The 21,113-nt window shown below is 42.8% G+C and overlaps 1 protein-coding gene across 3 annotated transcripts in view; it reads right to left on the bottom strand.

The window, feature by feature from the left end:
- Positions 1–21,113, bottom strand: part of HR (HR lysine demethylase and nuclear receptor corepressor) — a 316,649-nt gene that overhangs the window by 42,382 nt on the left and 253,154 nt on the right. For all 3 annotated transcript variants that reach the window (XM_069213971.1, XM_069213973.1, XM_069213972.1), the window contains exons 17-18: positions 19,272–19,411; positions 13,857–14,033 (exon numbers count right to left, since the gene is read on the bottom strand). In XM_069213971.1, coding sequence (XP_069070072.1) covers positions 13,857–14,033; positions 19,272–19,411 — 317 coding nt within the window. The remainder of the gene's footprint in view (positions 1–13,856; positions 14,034–19,271; positions 19,412–21,113) is intronic.

The raw sequence follows: 21,113 nt of genomic DNA, 5'->3' as shown, positions 1-21,113 counted from the left end.
CTATTAACTCCCCTTTACAAAGGCGGCAGAGGTGTCATTCCCAATCTCTCACTGGGCCGGCCCGTTAATGTATGCAGATCGAGCAGGCAGAGGGCCTGAGCAGAAGTGGCCTCACTTATATTCAGATGTGGTTCACCAGTGTGAATTAATCAATGCAGAGTCCTGGCGATATATGCATTTTTTTTTATCTCAGTGAAGTTAAGAAAACATGCCTGTTTTACACCCTGCCACCCCACCCCTCTCCCTTTTAATATTTAAAACACTGAAGCAGTGTTTTGCAAGAAGGTGCAATACACAATTCTGGGCCACTTTTTTTTGGGTCCCCGGGCCTATTTTGTATCCCAATCCAACCAGGGAGCATGATACTGCCATGTGAAAAGTTACATGCCCAATAGTGTTGATGTTGCTGCATAGATCAGAGACCCATAAAGCTAAGGGACAAGCAAAATGATTCATACAGTGCCTAATTTGAGCTGGTGGTTGCTGGTGGGGGGCACCAGCACTTATTTTTGAGGGCCGGTACTTATTTTTCTGTATCAGGCATTTGCTGTGAGCAAAAGACACATAAGGGAAAAATGAAGAAAGAGAAAAGCGTCACAAAGGAGAAAGTAGAAAGCTGCAAGCTGCAAGAGTGAGCTAAAGGGGCAGGGAGTGGCTGTAAATGGATTAAAGAGGCCAGAGATGGCTTTAGCTGCCTCAGTATTCTGTGCTCGCACATTTAATTGCAGTAGCCATGTTTTTCAAAGGAGTGCTTTGGGCACCGACACGTTTTTATTTAAAAATTAAGCACAGGCTGACAGCCCTGAGGTTTAACTAGAGCCACGTAGTAAAACACAGGACATGAATGTGTGCGGTCTGGGGAATGAGAAAAAGACAGCAAAGACAAACCGCAGACGGGTGCCAGTAGAAGTCAAATGCTGGTTTCCCACCAGAGACCGATTCTGAGGTTCAAGCCCAGAGGCAGCGGTGGTGGTCTCGATGTGTTTGATAGAAGGTATGCATCCTATAGAGGCAGAGGGGGAAGCAGAGGGAAATGCTCTTTCAAACAATAAGTAACACCTGTGACTGTGCAGTGCGAGGGACTGCCCTGCAGTGGTGGGGAGTCCTATTCTGTCTCCTGCTGCCTGAAGCGTTACAAGAAGTGCATAGCGGTTGAGAAGCCCAAAGCAGGGAGATGCATAAAGTCAGCAGGAAAGGTGACATATCACCTTTGTCTGGACCCATTAGGGAAGCAAACCATACTATGGGTAGGATGGGCTTTCAATTTAATTTTATGATAAATTTGCCCCCAGATTGTGCCCTAAACTCCTAGAGCTAAATGACAGGAAATATGTGGGTACTCTACTAGATACAACTAGGAAAAGCAAGCTAGAGCAAGCAGCCTCATATAGACAGACCCCTGTCAACACTGAATCGAGATCACAAGATACTCGCCATAACATACTCGCCAAAGTACTCTCAACCTGACTGCTTCCATTGTTGTCTGTGATAGATATTTCAAGCCAGAGAGGGTTTATCCTGGGTTATAATTCATCCTCCAACATCAGAAAGCTGTTCAGAGCACTGGCCTCAGTACCTCCTGGCCTCATAAATGCAATTTTCCTCTGCTGGATATAGAAACAAGCATTTGCAATGTAGTAGGTCACACATTCACTTGAACTGGAGCTTTGGGCATTGTACATTTATAACTGGACTGCTTTTGCCACATTAATTGGTCTACCCTGTTGCATATTTTACTCCTTTCTACTACTTAATTCCAGTGGCCCTACATACAACTAAGGAGCTGGTAGGCTTTCTGGCATATTTTTTTAAACAAGGTTCTTAAAAAAAATAAAACAACTCCCAGATGCAAAGCGAAAGTTCCAGGCATAAGAGAGCTTACAAATACAGAATGGCAGAATATAATGCAGTCCAGCCGTATATTTAACCCCTAGAGAACACCGGGGCTACTATAATGATATTACAAACAAAACACTTAAAACACAAACTACTCTCCACTATAAAACAAAAGACCTAGACAAAAAGAGTGTGTTGTGCTGAAGGGTTTGGTGGTGGTCCCATTGTCCTAGAACCACCATAAGCTGAGTTATAGGCAAAAATGTTTTGAAAAAAGAATGCTCTGCAAAGCATTATAGGGCAAGTTTCCAAGTGCTGCAAATATTGTAGTATGCTGGCTGTAATGCTAAAAACAGCCCCTAAAGAACACCACAATAAAAATAGCATTTATAAAAAAAACACGGTCATGTAACCATATAGTTAGCCCCTAGAGAACATCACCACATGAAAACAGAATGGCAGTGGCAGAAAATAATGCAGTACAAGCATATATTTAGCCCCTAGAGATTGTACGTCATTTCAGCGCTGGAAGGCCTACTGCAATGATCCTACAAAGGCCTTAAAACACAAACTACTCTGAGAAGTAAAACAAAATTTCCAGCCATGAGAGGGCCTAAACAGCCACTGAATCATAGGAGGGGTTATTATTTTGGGGTCCCCTCTAACTTAGTGTCCCAGAGATGATGTAGACAGAAAGAGAATGTTGCCATGAACGTACTGGTGATGGTCCCATTGACCTGGGACCACCACAGGCTGAGGTAGGGGCAAAAATGTTTTGTAAAAGAATGCTTGCAAAGCACTATGGGGCGAGTTTCTGAGTGCTGCAAATATTGTAGTAAGTTGACTGCAATACTCAGAACAGCCTCTAGAGAACACCACAATAAAAATAGCATTTATAAGAAACATGACCATGTAACCACGTAGTTAGCCACTACAAGGCATAACCACATGAAAACAGAATGGCAGAAAATAATGCAGTACAAGCATATATTTAGCCCCTAGAGGACGTAGGGCATTACACATGCTCAGGGCTGGCAGGTCTACTGCAATAACATTGCAAACAATGACCTTAACACATTAACTACTGTAAAACAAAAGTTCCAGTCATGAGAGATCTTAAAAGTACAGTGAATGGTGAGAGGGGCTATTATTTTGGGGGTCCCCACAAACCTAGCATGGGGACCCAGAGATGACATAGACAGAAAGAGTGTGCTGTGCCAAACATTTTGGTGGTGGTGCCATTGTCCTAGGACCACCACAGGCTGAGTAATGGGCAAAAATGTTTTGTAAAAGAATGCCTGCAAATCATTACTGGGCGAGTTTCCAGGGTGGGGTGAATATTGTAGTATCGGCTCTCCCATTGTGTCAGGAGAGCCACTTTGAGGATTTCTAAAAAGCATTTATCAATTACAAGTGTTTTTGTGAAAGTTATGGAGCGTGAAGAGGAGAGCCAAAAGAAATGACTCTGATTAGGTAACAGTGTGAACAATGTGATCAGCGCTTCAATACTGCCAATGGAGTTTGTGCTGCTGTTCTGCGCTGTTCGTGCTGTGAGAGCCATAGAGCACGAAGGGGAACGACAAAAGAAAAAAATAGTTTGCCAACTCTGAAGTATATCGGCAGTCATGCAATAATGCATGTAGCAGGGTCAGTCTGCAAGACAGTAACAAAACCGACTCAAGATGGGACAAACGTAAAGCATTTACCAATGACATCAAGGGATTTTTGAAAGGCAAGCCCACGAACGAATGAAAGTGATGGATGTGAAATGACCGTGGTTGAAAGCCCACAGAATACTTATAACAGGTCGAAAAGCGCTTGCACGCTCGCCCTAAAATGCACTTGACTCTCTGAGTGATCATATCTGAACCCAGTGTTGGAAACGATTGGTATGGGGTCACAGATGTAGTACTTTTCTGTTGGGGGGGTGGTATACAAAGCCATAGACACTGAATATGATTCTGGCAGACATTATCTTTAGAGGGGCTAGGTGGAGTTACATTTTTCAAATTTGTCATGCTCCTCTTCATACTCTATTATTTTTGGAAACTTACTGCACCTCTTATTCAAGGGACCCAGGCACTGTACTCACATCTTTCATATGGAAAGATGGCAAGCGTAGATTTGCAATTAATCCACTGTTGAAAGGGGGGGCTGGGTGCACCTCATTGTGAGCTTTATTACTTTGCAGCTCAACAACAGCATGTTGCAAGATGGACCCTACCTCTCAGTCAATGGAGGCCAACTTCCTTAAAACAGTTACTGACCTGACTTCACTGTGAGGCTTTTTTTTTGCCAAACACAGCAAGACTATCCACCCTAAATATTGTAGAGGCAGATATTTCAAATTAAGTGGGACAGGCATTAATGCATTATGCAAGGGTAAGCCCAAATAACCCTCTAGAGTATGTGTTATCAAGTCAACCAAGGAGGTGTAGGCAGGAAATCTGGAGGTGAGGAAAAAGAAAGGGTTATGTGCAGGTAGACAGAGTCTCTAGAAATAGAAGATTTAAATTGATAGAGTTTGATTATATCCAGCGTACCGTATGAATAGCCAATAGACTTTTCAGGATATTAATGACCCCCCTCCCAGAACTGCCTCAGGTACCACGGCCCATCTTTCGTCACGTACTATGGGGTTGCCCACAAGAACTAGTTAGATAGAGTAGCCATCAGAAAAGAGTGTTACCAAAGGGAAGTAACTTGTTCTTATAATGGATACCTCTATTTACCAATTCTTAAACATTCAAATACATACCAATTGGTGTGCGACTGACAGTGATCCCACCTTTAACGGCCAGTCGTCGAGGTACAAAAGTATGTACATCCCCAACCACCGCTATCACCTTTATAAAAATCTGGGGGTCTGAGGTGAGACTGAAGGGCAGGATAGTAAATTGAAAGTGCTGCAACTCCTCAACAAACTGAAGGAAACATCTGTGAGACTGTAGGTCCGGCACATAAAAGTGTGCATCCACTAAATCTAAGACACCACCTGTCTCCCAGATCCAGAGGGCAATAACGTGTGCCTGAGTCATCATCTTGAACATGTCCTTTCGAAGGAAGGTCATCAAAGATCAGAAACCAAATGACTAGTATCAGCCTCAGTCCTCTGTCTTATATGAGCACCAAAAAGTACTGAAAGTAACACCTCCTGCTATTTCACTCCTCAGGGCTCTCTCAATAGCCTCTTTGGCCAGCAGTGACTGAGCTACCTGAGCAAGAACAGAGGCATGATCTTCTAAAGTCTGAAGAAAAACAAATAAAGGGGGAACGGTTGTAAAAGGGAGAGTGCAACCATGCTAAACAACCTGCAACACCCACTGATCTGAGGTCATTGCACACCGGCAGGAGAGGTAAAAATAAATGGCCACCTCTGCTCAGCTACCACCACATTTTCTGGAGCCACAAAAGAGCTCAACGGGCTGTCGCACAGGTTGTGGATACTGCGTATGGCAATACATAAGACCCCAAGAGTATTATATAAAGTTTTAGTATTAGTTTTAGTATTTGTGGTGGAATTCACAGGCTGGGTATAGCCTACTCAAGGAGCATACCATAGCACAGCTGTATTTGAAGTGCTCCAGTCAGATTTTTTCTTCAAAAAGGCTGGAGCCATTAAATGGCATATCCACAAGGGATGCTTGTATTTCCTCTAAAAACCCTCTGGCATGCATCCAGGCACAGCCCTTGTTCACTATACTGGTGTCTATGGTATGACATATACAGTTAGTTGTGTCCAGACCAGCTCTCAACATATACTTAACCATATTCTTTCTGTCTTGAATTGCTTGAGCAAAAGCATTCCGGAATTCGTCTGGAATGGCTGCCAAGATATCACTGGCTATATCTCAAAGGGCATGTGTATAATATCACAACAGGCTGACAGCGTTCAGGGACCTTAAGGCCAAACTGGCTGAGGAGAAGACTCTTTTCAGAATGCTTTAATTTGCTTTGATTCCATATTTGGCAGAACAGTGGGGGAGCGGGGTTAACGAGCAGGCTATAATGCTGTAATATGGAGCATAAACCCTTGCAAATTGGCTAACAAGCTCAGAATAAAATAATTTTAACACAATGAACATAGAAAACATATACAAAATTACAGAATGTTCTCATTAAATGAGCAAATAGTGGTAACAACCTATAAAAAAAATTCGGACTCAAATAGGATTGGTATGTAGGAAAAGAATTTTAATTGCCGCAAATGCTGAATTGGAGTGTTTGTAACCATTAGAATGCTTAGTACACCTTGCCCCTAAGTTCTCATTGGTAACGACGGCCAGTGTGAATTGCATGTGTTTCCAGAGAGAGCTACTTTATGTTAACAAAACACTAGAAATTCACTGAAAAACCAAAGGTTAAAGTGATGTTATAGGGCCTGATTTAGAGTTTGACAGGTGGGTTTACTCCATCACAAACGTGATGGATATCCCATCCACCGTATTACAATTCCATGATATCCTATGGAGTAACCCATCCGCAAAAACTCTAAATCAGGCGCATAGTTAGGTATGGAAATTATATCCTACTTTACCTTAGAAAAACTCAGAAATTCACTGAAAAAACACAAAGGTCAGTAATATTTGAAACTCAAATGCCACCAAAATTCACCAAGTGTAGTTACCTGAAGTAACTTTAATTTGCATCCTTACCATGCACTGCTTATGACCACACACATTCCCTCACTCATGACATGTTCCATAACATCATTGATAACATCACCGATGACATCTGAAATGACATCATTGATGACAATCAATGCGCACGGTGGTGGAACAAGTTAATTATAGCTGGTACATTTCAGTATTTTTGTGAGTTTAGTGTTATGTTTCAGTGAATATATATATATATATATATATATATATGGAAAATGTCACTTACCCAGTGTACATCTGTTCGTGGCATTAGTCGCTGCAGATTCACATGCTGTGCACATCCCGCCATCTGGTGTTGGGCTCGGAGTGTTACAAGTTGTTTTTCTTCGAAGAAGTCTTTTCGAGTCACGAGAACGAGGGACTCCTCCCATTTCGACTCCATTGCGCATGGGCGTCGACTCCATCTTAGATTGTTTTCCCCGCAGAGGGTGAGGTAGGAGTTGTGTATGCTAGTAATAGTGCCCATGCAATGGAGTGAATGCGTATGTACATAATGAAGTTTAAAGTAATATATTTACAAATGTACAAATGTTTAAGATCTACTTCTAAACGGCTACAGGCTCCCGGGGAGGCGGGTGGGCGCATGTGAATCTGCAGCGACTAATGCCACGAACAGATGTACACTGGGTAAGTGACATTTTCCGTTCGATGGCATGTGTAGCTGCAGATACACATGCTGTGCATAGACTAATAAGCAGTTATCTCCCCAAAAGCGGTGGTTCAGCCTGTAGGAGTTGAAGTAGTTTGAAATAATGTTCTTAGTACAGCTTGACCTACTGTTGCTTGTTGTGCAGTTAACACATCTACACAGTAGTGCTTGGTAAATGTATGAGGCGTGGACCATGTTGCTGCCTTACATATTTCGTTCATTGGAATATTTCCTAGAAAGGCCATGGTAGCACCTTTCTTTCTGGTTGAGTGTGCCTTTGGTGTAATAGGCAGTTCTCTTTTAGCTTTAAGATAGCATGAAATTGGATTTCCTGTATGAGGTTTTTGAAAGGCGATAAATCGTTGTTTTGTCTTTCGAATTAGTTTTGTTCTGTCAATGTAGTACATTAGTGCTCTTTTGATGTCTAATGTATGTAGTGCTCTTTCAGCTACAGAATCTGGCTGTGGGAATTACACTGGTAATTCTACCGTTTGATTAAAGTGGAACGGTGAGATTACTTTTGGTAAAAATTTAGGATTGGTCCGTATAACAACTTTATTTTTGTGTATTTGAATAAATGGTTCTTGAATGGTAAGTGCTTGAATTTCACTCACTCTTCTTAGAGATGTGATGGCAATTAAAAATGCAACTTTCCACGTTAAGTATTGCATTTCACAAGAGTGCATGGGCTCAAAAGGTGGACCCATGAGTCGTGTTAAGACAATGTTGAGGTTCCATGAAGGAACCAGTGGTGTTCTTGGTGGTATAATTCTCTTTAGGCCTTCCATAAACGCTTTTATGACTGGTATCCTAAATAATGAAGTTGAGTGCGTAATTTGCAGGTAAGCTGAAATTGCTGTAAGATGTATTTTAATGGAAGAGAAAGCTAGTTTAGATTTCTGCAAATGTAGTAAGTATCCTACTATATCTTTTGCAGATGCGTGTAAAGGTTGAATTTGATTATTATGGCAGTAATAAACAAATCTTTTCCACCTATTTGCATAACAGTGTCTAGTGGTAGGTTTTCTAGCCTGTTTTATAACCTCCATACATTCCTGTGTGAGGTCTAAGTGCCCGAATTCTAGGATTTCAGGAGCCAAATTGCTAGATTCAGCGATGCTGGATTTGGATGTCTGATCTGTTGTTTGTGTTGTGTTAACAGATCTGATCTGTTTGGCAGTTTGATATGAGGTACTACTGAAAGGTCTAGTAGTGTTGTGTACCAAGGTTGCCTTGCCCATGTTGGTGCTATTAGTATGAGTTTGAGTTTGTTTTGACTCAACTTGTTTACTAGATATGGAAGAAGTGGGAGAGGGGGAAAAGCGTACGCAAATATCCCTGACCAGTTCATCCATAGTGCATTGCCCTGAGACTGATGTTGTGGGTACCTGGATGCGAAGTTTTGGCATTTTGAGTTTTATTTTGTTGCAAATAGATCTATTTGTGGCGTTCCCCACATTCTGAAGTAAGTGTTCAGTATTTGGGGGTGAATTTCGCATTTGTGGGTCTGTTGGTGATCCCGAGAGAGATTGTCTGCTAACTGATTCTGAATCCCTGGAATAAATTGTGCTATTAGGCGAATGTGGTTGTGAATCGCCCAATGCCATATTTTTTGTGTTAGAAGACACAACTGTGTCGAGTGTGTTCCTCCCTGTTTGTTTAGGTAATACATTGTTGTCATGTTGTCTGTTTTGACAAGAGTGTATTTGTGGGTTATTATGGGTTGAAATGCTTTCAGAGCTAGAAATACCGCTAACATTTCTAAGTGGTTTATATGAAACTGTTTTTGCTGAATGTCCCATTGTCCTTGGATGCTGTGCTGATTGAGGTGTGCTCCCCACCCTGTCATGGATGCATCTGTCGTTATTACGTATTGTGGCACTGGGTCTTGAAAAGGCCGCCTTGGTTTAAATTTATACTGTTCCACCATTGAAGCGAGATGTATGTTTGGCGGTCTATCAACACCAGATATAGAAGTTGACCCTGTGCCTGTGACCACTGTGATGCTAGGCACTGTTGTAAGGGCCGCATGTGCAACCTTGCGTTTGGGACAATGGCTATGCATGAGGACATCATGCCTAGGAGTTTCATTACTAATTTGACCTGTATCTTTTGGTTTGGATACATGGCTTGTATGACATTTTGGAATGTTTGGACTCTTTGTGGACTTGGAGTGGCAATTCCTTTTACTGTGTTGATTGTTGCTCCTAGGTATTGCTGTGTTTGACACAGCAGAAGGTGTGACTTTGAGTAATTGATTGAGAAACCTAGTTTGTGTAGGGTTTCTATGACGTAATTTGTGTGTTGTGAACACTGTTTTTGCGTGTTGGTTTTGATTAACCAATCGTCTAGGTACGGGAACACATGTATTTGCTGCCTTCTGATATGTGCAGCTACTACTGCTAGACATCTTGTAAAAACTCTTGGCGCAGTTGTTATTCCGAATGGCACACTTTGAATTGGTAATGTATCCCTTGGAATACAAACCTTAGGTACTTCCTGTGTGAAGGATGTATTGGTATATGGAAATATGCATCCTTTAGATCCAGTGTTGTCATGTATTCTTGTTGTTTGAGCAGTGGGATTACTTCTTGTAATGTAACCATGTGAAAATGGTCTGATTTGATGTATGTATTTAATATTCTGAGATCTAGTATAGGTCTTAGGGGGTTATTCTAACTTTGGAGGAGTGTTAATCCGTCCCAAAAGTGACGGTAAAGTGACGGATATACCACCAGCCGTATTACGAGTTCCATAGGATATAATGGACTCGTAATACGGCTGGTGGTAAATCCGTCACTTTCCCGTCACTTTTGGGACAGATTAACACCTCCTCCAAAGTTAGAATAACCCCCTTAGTGTTTTGTCTTTTTTGGGTATCAGAAAGTACAGTGAGTAAACTCCTGTGTTTAGTTCTTGTTTTGGTACTAATTCTATTGCTTCTTTTTGGAGCAATCCTTGAACTTCTAATCCTAGAAGATTTATATGTTGTTTCGACATACTGTGTGTTTTCGGTGGGACTGTTGGAGGGAATTCGCTAAATTCTATGCAATAACCATGCTGGATAATTGCTAGTACCCAAGTATCTGTTGTTATCTCCTCCCAATGTTTGTAAAATTGGCTTAATCTTCCCCCCACAGGTGTTTTGTGATGGGGATGTGTGACTTGTGAGTCACTGCTTATTTTGAGGACTTTTGGGGCTTTGGAATTTTCCTCCACCTCTTTGGAATTGTCCCCCTCTATATTGCCCCCGAAAACTTCCCCGCTGATATTGGCTTTGGTAAGTGGGCCTTGTTTGTGATGTTGTGGTTTCTGTAGGTTGTCCTCGAAACCCTCCCCTAAAAGGTGTTTTGCGAAAGGTGCCTCTGCTCTGCTGGGAGTAGAGTGCGCCCATGGCTTTTGCCATATCAGTGTCTTTTTTGAGTTTCTCAATAGCAGTGTTGAATTCCGGCCCAAACAACTGCTGTTCATTAAATGGCATATTTAGCACGGCTTGTTGAATTTCCGGCTTGAAACCTGACGTGCGGAGCCATGCGTGACTTCTTATTGTTATTGCAGTATTTACTGTCCTTGCAGCCGTATCTGCTGCATCCATTGAAGACCGTATCTGATTATTAGAGATACTTTGTCCTTCTTCCACCACTTGTTGTGCTCTTTTTTGGAACTCCTTGGGTAAGTGTTCTATCAAATGTTGCATCTCATCCCAGTGAGCTCTGTCATATCTTGCCAAAAGCGCTTGTGAATTGGCAATGCGCCATTGGTTTGCTGCTTGTGCTGCAACCCCTTTGCCCGCAGCATCAAATTTGCGACTCTCTTTGTCTGGAGGTGGTGCGTCTCCCGAGGTATGAGAGTTTGCTCTCTTACGAGCTGCCCCGACAACTACTGAGTCTGGAGTTAACTGCGTTGTAATATAAACAGGATCTGTTGGCGGTGGCTTGTACTTTTTCTCCACCCTTGGAATTATGGCTCGGCATTTAAAAGGATCCTGAAAGATTTGTTTTGAATGTTTTAGCATTCCTGGGAGCATAGGTAGTCTTTGGTACTGGCTATGAGTGGAGGTTAGCGTGTTAAACAAGAAGTCATCCTCAATTGGTTCTGAATGCAAGGTGACGTTATGGAAAGCAGCTGCCCTTGCGATCACCTGTGTGTAAGATGTACTGTCCTCAGGAGGGGACGGCCTGGTAGGGTACGAGTCTGGGCTGTTGTCCGATACTGGAGCATCGTAAAGGTCCCATGTATCGGGATCATCTTGACTCATGGCAGTATGAGTCGGTGAGTGCATCAGTGGAGGAGTTGCTACTGGTGATGTGTGCACTGATGGTGGTGGAGAAGGTGGTGGAGTTGTTTTCTTTGCCACCTTTGCATGTGGCTCCTTGTCCTTTTCGTGAAAGGCAAGTTTTCTTTTTGGTTTAATTGGAGGAAGAGTGGTTATCTTCCCTGTGTCTTGATGAATGTGGAGCCTCCTTTGAGTATAGTCTTTCTCTACAGCTTGAAGTTCCTCTCCAAATCTATGTTTTTTCATTTGTGAGGCTAATCCTTGTTCCTCTGTATAGGAACCTGTTCTCGGCTCCGAGGCTGGATGTTTCGGAACCAAAACTTTTTCGGAGGTCTTTTTAGGCTTCGAAGAAACCTTTGTAATTTTCGGCGTGGTGGTGTCTCAGTGCCGAATTTGTTCGGTGCCGCTGTCACGGTGCCGAGATTTCTCAGAGCTGATGTCTCGGGTCCGAGATTGCTGTGTGGCGGTATCTCGACCGGAGTCGGATGACTTCGACACCAGCGTGCCCTTTTTCGGTGCCTTGGCTCGGTCACCGCTTTTTTGGGTTAAGCCATGGCCTGTTGGCGGTGGCGTCCCCTGGGCTTTAGCGCTTTTCTCGTGAGTTTTTGTTTTCGACGTCTTACTCACGGTTTTCAGCGTTTCATCAGGATCGATCTCCTCAGAGTCCGACTCCTGGGTGGAGAATGTTTCTTCCTCCTCCTTGAAACACTCTTGTCCTGTCGGCGCCGACGCCATTTGCAGTCTTCTTGCTCTTCGGTCCCTGAGTGTCTTCCTGGACCGAAACGCTTGACAGGCCTCACAAGTATCCTCCTTGTGTTCTGGTGACAAACACAAGTTACAGACCAGATGTTGATCTGTATATGGATACTTGTTATGGCATTCTGGACAGAAGCGGAATGGGGTCCGTTCCATCAGCCTTGAAGAGACACGTGGCCGGGCCGACCAGGCCCCGACGGGGATGGAAGAAAACCCCGAAGGGCCACCGGAGCTCTTCTTAATTCGGTGTCGATCTGTTGTAACTAACCCGATACCGAACGCAAACAATACCGATGATTTTTGCGAGATTCTAACTAACTTTCCGACCCGAAACACGGAGCGAAAAGGAACACGTCCGAACCCGATGGTGGAAAAAAAACAATCTAAGATGGATTCGACGCCCATGCGCAATGGAGTCGAAATGGGAGGAGTCCCTCGGTCTTGTGACTCGAAAAGACTTCTTCGAAGAAAAACAACTTGTAACACTCCGAGCCCAACACCAGATGGCGGGATGTGCACAGCATGTGTATCTGCAGCTACACATGCCATCGAACATATATATATATAATATATATACATTCACAAAAAAAAAAAAAAAAGGTAAAGTGGAGCTATATGTAGGTCTTGTAATAATATTGACACTATTGTTAAAAAAAAGCACTGGAATTCACCAGTTATACATAATTGACCTGAGTATAACTTGCCCCCCCCAGATTTGAGAATTCATTAATGATATTATCAGTTATGAATTATTATCAAAAACGGCTGAACAGATTTACACCAAATCACAAAAAGCACACTTTCTGAGTAAAGATCTAGCTTTCAATTGAATTTGGTGTTATTCTATTCAGCCATTTGGGCTGTATCTCCGTCTAAAATTCTCTATGGAAATTGCAAGGTTAACTGGTTAAATGGAGTTTTGGGACCTCCTTTTTTTCTTGCCTCCCACTTGACAGATCACCCCGAAGATATAAACGATGAAGCTCCAGTGGATGAGCTTTATTTTTGAAAGTTTGGTATATATTCGTCAAATGCACCTTATTAGCAAACAAATTGCGGCCTGTCAATCAAATTGCTCGGCCATACCCTGACAGTACTAATTAATTAATGAATTTCTGAGTAAAGAGCTAGCTTTCTGTTCAGTTCTTTTTTCTGTATTGCTGCCCAAAAACTCAGATGGCGAAATAACATAAGGAAAAACATCTTTTGGAACCCCTCCCTTTCTTGGCCCCTTGCTTGATGGATCACCCCTAAACCGTGCAAGAAAGAGCCAAGGAGGATGAGCTTTTTGTATTGGAAAGCTTTGTGGAGATTCAGCAAATGGCACCAAAGTTATAGCAAAACAAAAATATTTTTTCTATGGAAACTCTGACATAACTACACAGTGGCAATCGATTTTGTATATACATATCTATCTATCTATCTATCTATCTATCTATCTATCTATCTATCTATCTATCTATCTATCTATCTATATGTACATATATATAGATAGATATGTAGATATATATGTATGAAACCAGAATATTGCCAACAATGTTGTGACAGTCTTAGGACCTACCAAATTTCTCAGTTATTTGAGCTTATTCTACTTGCTATAAGACTACCATAACTGGAAGGGTGGTACTACAGCTGAGTCTCCGTCACGTTCAATTAAGCTCTTTCTTCCACTTCACTCTACCTGGTATGGAGAGCCAGCAGGTACCACCACAGCATCCCCAAGAAACTGCAGCAAGGCCCAGCTCTTCACTCCACATTCCTCCTGAAGACGTCTCCGCAGTGGCAGGTCCAGGTAGCAACTCTGATGGTCACTGGGAAGGGACCGGTCTTCGCTGGGATGTGTCTGGTCAGCACACACCTACATGGTAGGATGAAAGGTAAGAACATGCATATGTGTAGTCAAACCGACAAGGACATCCACAACACCAGCCTCTCCTCACAGGTCGCTGCCACTGCTTACACAAACCAGGCCCTTCAAACTCACACTGCCTCCAAACTATCCAATCATCTGCAATATGAACGGTGTTGCTTGACATGACTATTTTGATTGGTGATTTTTTGTAAGTGTGGGCAAGATATGCCTAAAGTGGCATCTGCTATTCTCCCTACAGTCCTAAGTAGGTGTCAGTATTTTTATTGTTGCTGTGCTGCTATATGTGCAGCTACACATAGTACATTCCAATGTAGCTGTACATGTTGTTATGTGACCAGGCATAGGTGCAGTCAAACCAGTAGGGCAATGCTTGTAGGCGAATGTGCTGCTACTTGTGCAGCATCAGGTTTTGGTGTGGTATTTGTGTAATTGTTTGGGTTGAACTACTATATCCACATTTGATTCTAGAATGCACAACCTTTCCTTTTCAATATATGTTAGAAAAAAATATACGTTAAAGTGGCTATGAGAAAAAAAGAACATACGCAATACATTATAAGAATATCGCCAAGGAGTACCGTGACCATATAGTTTCTTTATAAGGACATGGAACTCCGAGGTGGCCTGCAATATCCTTAAAATGTATAGCAGAGGATAATGTATTCCTTGTAATACATGGTCACGCCATCACCTTCCCACAATCAGTTCAACCCTTGGTGCCTTGCCCTTTCATATGAAAGAAGTAGTATGTTTGTAGATGTTAAGAATAAGTGTGAAAAATAAAAGAAGAATCTGATGTGAATTTAAACATCCGAAAACTGTTAGGAATTTGTTGCGAAAAAATATGTTTAGTTTAATATAAGTGAAAGTAAAAAGTGACGTGAGTCAGAATGTGTAGAAAAAGGCAGAGAAATTCTGTTTTCCCTACTTTGGCCTTTAGGGTGCAAAACATGTTGCCATAAATATTTATGCATCCATGTATATTTAACTTTATATTTGTAGTACAATAGTTAAAGCTCAAAATTCCGGTAGCATACCACATGGGCCAGTGATCAGACATGGGTAGTTCACAGGAAAGGGAGGCATGTGGACTCTCCGACAAGCTGAGCTTGTTAGTTCTTTAATGTAGTCCTTATATGATTAGGCCCATATTTATCAACATTTCATGCAATGCAGCAAGACACCTTGCTGCTCTGCGCAGCATGAAAGTGAGAGGGCAGGAATGCACTGTATGTATGTAACATTATACAGCACATTCCGGCTGTCTGCTGGTGCTGGTATACAGACTGCTGCCTAGTACAAATGCAGGCACCCTTGCAATATGATGAAAGGGTGCCTGTGTAGTAGGCAGGTTTGTTTTTGTGCAGGAAGGAGTACCTTCCTGCACAAAGACAATCCTCAGAGGCATTTTCCAATTTCAAAATGCAGCAAATTTAGAAAGAGGAAGCAACAAGGAGAAATAAAGATATGTCTCCTGGTTGCACCTCTGGCGGGGAGGTGTACAATTCTGATGCATTCCCAGGTCTACCAGTGTTAGTAAATCTGAGAATGTGTGAGACTGCATGGGGGGATGCATGAGAACACTCAAGTTCCATCCATGGCACACCTCGCTGTCGCAGAAAAACACAAGGCAGCAAGTTGCGCTGCCTTGCATTACTCTTGATTCATCAAGCCCCGCAGAGCCACGCAAAGTGGCCTTGCGTGGCTTGACAAATCTCATTTAGTTTTTGCGTCGCCCAGGTGGGGCACAAGGGTAACATAAAACCTTGATAAATATGGGCCATAGTTAGATGTCTATAGTCAGTACAGGCTATAAGATGTGGAAATCTCTACTGGCACAGAGAAGATTAAACGTTTCTCCCTCATTTGTCCTGCTCCCACTTAGAACACATACACGATAAAACTTGAAGTGCTCAACGACAGACAAGAGGGCAGCGGCCTACAACATGTACCACAACACAGACCCAGGTAAACCCAAGATACTGCACAGTTACTCAATGGGGCAGCTGGACACTGTAACTGTAAAACAGGACCATTACTGAATCTTATCTGCAGCTGCATTTCACAGCTGCTCTACCGTGCATTTGTGTCCCTCCCACCAAATTCTCCTGTTATGGTATATCCTGGGGCTGTGGTTTTAATGCTCTAGGTGGTACAGCCTTTTTTCCCTATACCTGAGGTATGAACCCTCGCCTCCCATGTGAAGTTCACAAAGCCCCCAGAATGTAGACCCTCATCTTTCAACCATAGGTAAGACAAGAAAACAGTGGTGTGAATGAATGAATAAACCCTTTCCAAAGTTCTCACTGCTTGCATGGGCAACATCATTGGATGTGGTTTTTGGTATGTGGTGCTTAGAGGATGTCCCAAATCGCTTTCGGGGTCCCCATATTGACTTGGTGGCCTTTGCAGGCGTTCGGCAATGAATCAGCTCTTACTCCTCACCACCGATTCTGTGCTCCACAGGGATGCAAGGCCTAAACATAAACGCAAGCTAGTACGCCATGTCCTGCAGCAGCAAACAGTCTGAAAACTTTGGAAATGGTAACCTTGTATTACTCTCCTTACTCTTCTCTTTTCTTCATTATTTATCATGTGAGCGACTGTCACTAAATTAATTCAATAGTATAACATCAACTAAATGAATGTACCACTACCTCCTAAGGTAGATATATAATTGCTGTTCTCGACTCCGCCTACACTTACCTTTAGAACCAGTAGTTAAGACGATGTAATAGATTTTATATTATTGTCATGCAATATAATGCCTGCAACATAGTTTAATATGTCTTCAAGTCTCAGGTCTCTCTTACCTACATAATACCCAAAGCTAAAAGCAGCTCTTGGTTAGTTGCATTTCTTAGGCCTTGCCCAATGTTTAGATCACAACCCCAAATAAATATTGTTCCCCGACACTTTATGAACCCGACTGGTGTTTTGCCAATGCATGCACTGCTGCCGACCTTATGTAGTCTCCTGCTGTGCCTTGGCTCCTACACTTCAAGTCCTTCCATCTCCTTATACATGAATTAGGGACTGCCAGGAGTAGCAGCTGCTACCCCTGTCTTGCCCTTTTGTACACTGCAGGGCTTCCCTTGCTACCCCTGGCTTACATGTCATGAAGGCAGTATCAGGAACAAGAGGTATCAGCCCTATTTACAGTGGTGGCCCTGGGGACCGCCACCGACCTGGGCCGGATCCTGCTATGTCACAGGGTGCCCACCACCAGGACATAGTTGTTTGCTTTTGCTTGGTGGGAGCTAAAGTCCGCTTTCTGACAGTGGAGCTGCCAAACAGCTCCTGCTGGCAGAAAACAGAGTTTTATTCTGTTTACCTGCACACAAATATGCGTGCAGGGAAACAGTTATAAAGATTTCTCCAGCAAGCAGGGAGCTGCTATTTCAAGCAGCTCCCTGCTTGTTGGAACAATTCTGGCTCCTGCAGGACACAGAGAGCAGGCTAGGACCGCTGGGGCCTTGAGACTCCCCCTGCGGTTCTGTGACTCTCTCTCTGTCTCTCTTCTATCCCATAATGGGATGGAGGAGAGAGAGAAAGAGATTGGTATTGCAATGGTCACCATACAGCGACTTCAAAGACTCAGACTAGCAAGATGTTTGGGAAGAATGTTATAGTTATGTTTTGATGGACAGGAGTCCATGGTCACTTCTGGCCTAACAGTAAAGCCCTTGGACGGTCACTTAGTAGGATGATGGGTCAAATCTTTGTATTTCATGGCAGTGTGCCTGTTTATTTTTCAGTGTTTTTACTGTTAAACATTTCTAATGATGTAACATTGAAGTCTCTTTCCACTTAAAATATTTTGGTTCAATGCCATAACTAGTTCTGGACACCACATGCTAAGGAGTCACTTTTGGCCTAGTGGTTAAGATCTCAGACCCATACACTGAAGGTTGTGGGTTCAAGTGTATGTGTGTCTGTGGTCCTTTCTCTCTGTGTCTGGGGCCGAGACTGGCTGGGGGAGGGCGAGCCATGTGGACCTGTGGTCAAATCCCGCTGTGTATGGCCAAAGGCCGTGTGCAGCATGGGTTTGGGTGGTTAGGGGGTTGGCCGCAGGGCTAACATTTTAACTGTACAAAACCACAGAAATTCAGCAGTTAGAGTTATCTGAAGTAACTATAACTCCAGCCCTAAGGTAACTATAAATGCGCGCTCGCCATGCATTACTAATTACCCCACTAATTACGGCACTCATGACATCTTTAAAAACAACATTGAAATTATCAATGTAATATTTGCAGTAAAAAAAAATAAGAAAAAACTGTGCATAGCGTGAATTATAGTTACTGAGATAACTCTAACCATAACTGCTGAATTTTTATGGCTTTATATATATATATATATATATAATAGGAATGGTAATAGGACCATAGCTTAGGATAAAAAAATACAGAATTTCACTGGAAAAAAAACACGTTAAGGTAACGTTATAGATAGGTGCTGAAATGAGATAAGATCTAATGACTAAAAACCTAAAGACAATGAAATTCACTAGTCACAGTTTAGTGAAGTAACTACAGCATGCACCCCGTCATACCCTCATGACATGTTAAATGACATCATTGAAGCATTCCAGAGGGTTTTGATAATATTCTAATTGTAGCATGTGTAACTCCTACATCGGGTGAGGAGCTGCACTGCATATGGCGTATGGCCATATGGAGGAGGTGCTTCGGCAGAAGGACACATTTCTGCCCCAACTCTGTGCAAACATCCAACCTGACGGCCCATACATAGAACCTGAGGTTTGCCCTGAGGCAAGCATTTTCTCTATTTATATAAATGTCTTTGTACAATATGCTTGTACTCAGTGCTTAATTTGAGCCATTGGTTTCAGGTGCGGGGAACTTATTTTTGAGACTGGCACTTATTTTTCTGTCTCAACCATTTCCTGCGAACAAATATGGGAAAAAGGGAGGAAGAGAAAAACGAAAAAACACAGAGGGAGAAAGCAGAAAGCTGCAAGAGAGAGCTGAAGGGGCAGGGAGTCGCTGTATATGGATTGAAGAGGCCCAGGCTGGCTTCAGGATTACACTACCTCAGAATTCTGTGCTCGCACACTTAATTGCAGAAGCCGCGTGTTTCAGAGGAGAGTTTTTTGGGCACCGACACGTTTTTATTTAGAAATTAAGCACTGCTTGTACTCATCTACAATATAGTAACATACTAATAAAAACAATTTGAACATAAAAAAACAGCTCTTACCCTTTTGAGGAACCTCCGTATCTGCTCCGAGTCCTCTGCTTGGAAGATGTGCCACAGGGCCCCAGGGGGCTCCCTGGACGTCCACAGTTGTTCCTTCAGAAGCCCATCAGTGCTGTCACTGTCTGTCCTCAAGAGGATCTCTGTAGGAAACAATGAAGTCATAATACCATTCGGGGATCGGGCCTCGATGAACAAGGGTTTAGAAGAGAAGACGAGGAGGAATAACTCGTCAGCAACCATTATGATAAATCTCAACTCAAAACACTGTTAAAAATATATTTTCCCATGATTCCTAACAAGTTTCAGACAATATCACTCTTCTCTGACAAACTCCCTGCAAAATCTCAGCTAATACCATACCGTGACTGGCCAGTAAGTGTCATCGCTGCACTACAGCAAATACCATTCCTTGCCTACCCACTATGTGTCACTGCTTCATCAGGATCTGCTCAATCCCAGAATTCATGCTGTAGGAGGTGGGGGCACTAGGGCCCTGATTTATACTTTTTTTTGCGCCGCATTAGCGTCATGTTTTGACGCAAAAGTGGAGCAAACCTACAAAATACAACTGTATTTTGTAAGTTTACGCCACTTTTGCATCAAAAAATTACGATAATGCGGCGCAAAAAAAGTATAAATCAGGGCCTAGGTGTCACTGCTGAACTCATGCCTGCTGAATGCTGACAGGAGCTCCAGAGGCTGCATGAGTTAGACCATTAGGCCTTTGCCTTAAACTCAAAGTGGGCTCACATTTAAACCCTTATACATTCTTGGCAATTGGAAAAACAAAAATGATGGATACTAGTATTAAAAGCTTAAGGTGACAGGGCCCACCCTCAACCTCCGAGAGGGCTAGACTACATGACTTCAGTCAGTGCCATATTATTGCCAGGCACTCATCACATCAGCACCCTTTAGAGTTTCAGTGAATACTATACTGGGAACTGCCGTGGGTTATCACTGGTACACCAGTTGCTGCTTCTTCAAGCCCTCCTACTACATCCAATGTAGTAATGCGATTGCCCACTAGGTGTCAATGTTGTGTCAGCAAGTACTTCCGGCAGTTATCTACCTCCCGCTTCCCAGCTCTGTCTAGCCCCTGCCATTGCTTCTTGTGCTATGCTGCACTTGATTTCTCCTAGACTCTCGGCATGATAACTCTACTCTTATCTCTGGCCATTCCCAGAGATGTTTTAAGTCATGGGTAAAGTGGGCGATTGCCCAGTGCTCCCACCTTCCAAGGTGCCCTGTGGGAAAGCGAACTTTATCTCTTTTTGACCTCTATCTATTCTATCTTAACCTCTCCCCTCTGCCTACCTCTACACCTGGCTCAGTCTCTTTACACAGTGTCTTCTTAAGGGTATTTAGGATCCGGAGCAAGACATGTTTCAACTGTTGTTGTGTGACAGTGTTAAAGGTGAACGTGTAATTTAGTATTGTTTGGTATCACAGATGTGGTGTGGACACAAATTATTAGGACATGTGTAATACAATTCAAAGTTGTTCAATGCAGCGGCCACCGAAATATGTCTTGCACAGGGCCCCAGAGATCTTAAGATGACCCTGTCCATTTTGCCCCAAAACTACATTCCACCTTTCATCTTTTAGAAAAACCTATTTTCTTCCACTCTTAATGCCAATGTGCTGGCAGACGCCCCTCAGGGAATGCCTGGGCTTTTGTGTACTCCATGCCTTCCTGTATAGTGCTCTTCACTTTAAAGCTTTGTTTACTCTTTTACTTGTTTATCTAAATGCAAACCTTGTTCGAAGATACACTCCTAGTAGCTCAGAAAAACATGTTGAAACCGAAGTGGAACCTGCTTTAACTCTACACTATGGTGG

This window comes from Pleurodeles waltl, chromosome 11 (genome assembly GCF_031143425.1).
Source record: "Pleurodeles waltl isolate 20211129_DDA chromosome 11, aPleWal1.hap1.20221129, whole genome shotgun sequence".
NCBI lineage: Eukaryota > Metazoa > Chordata > Amphibia > Caudata > Salamandridae > Pleurodeles > Pleurodeles waltl.
This window is presented reverse-complemented; position numbering and strand designations above follow the sequence as displayed.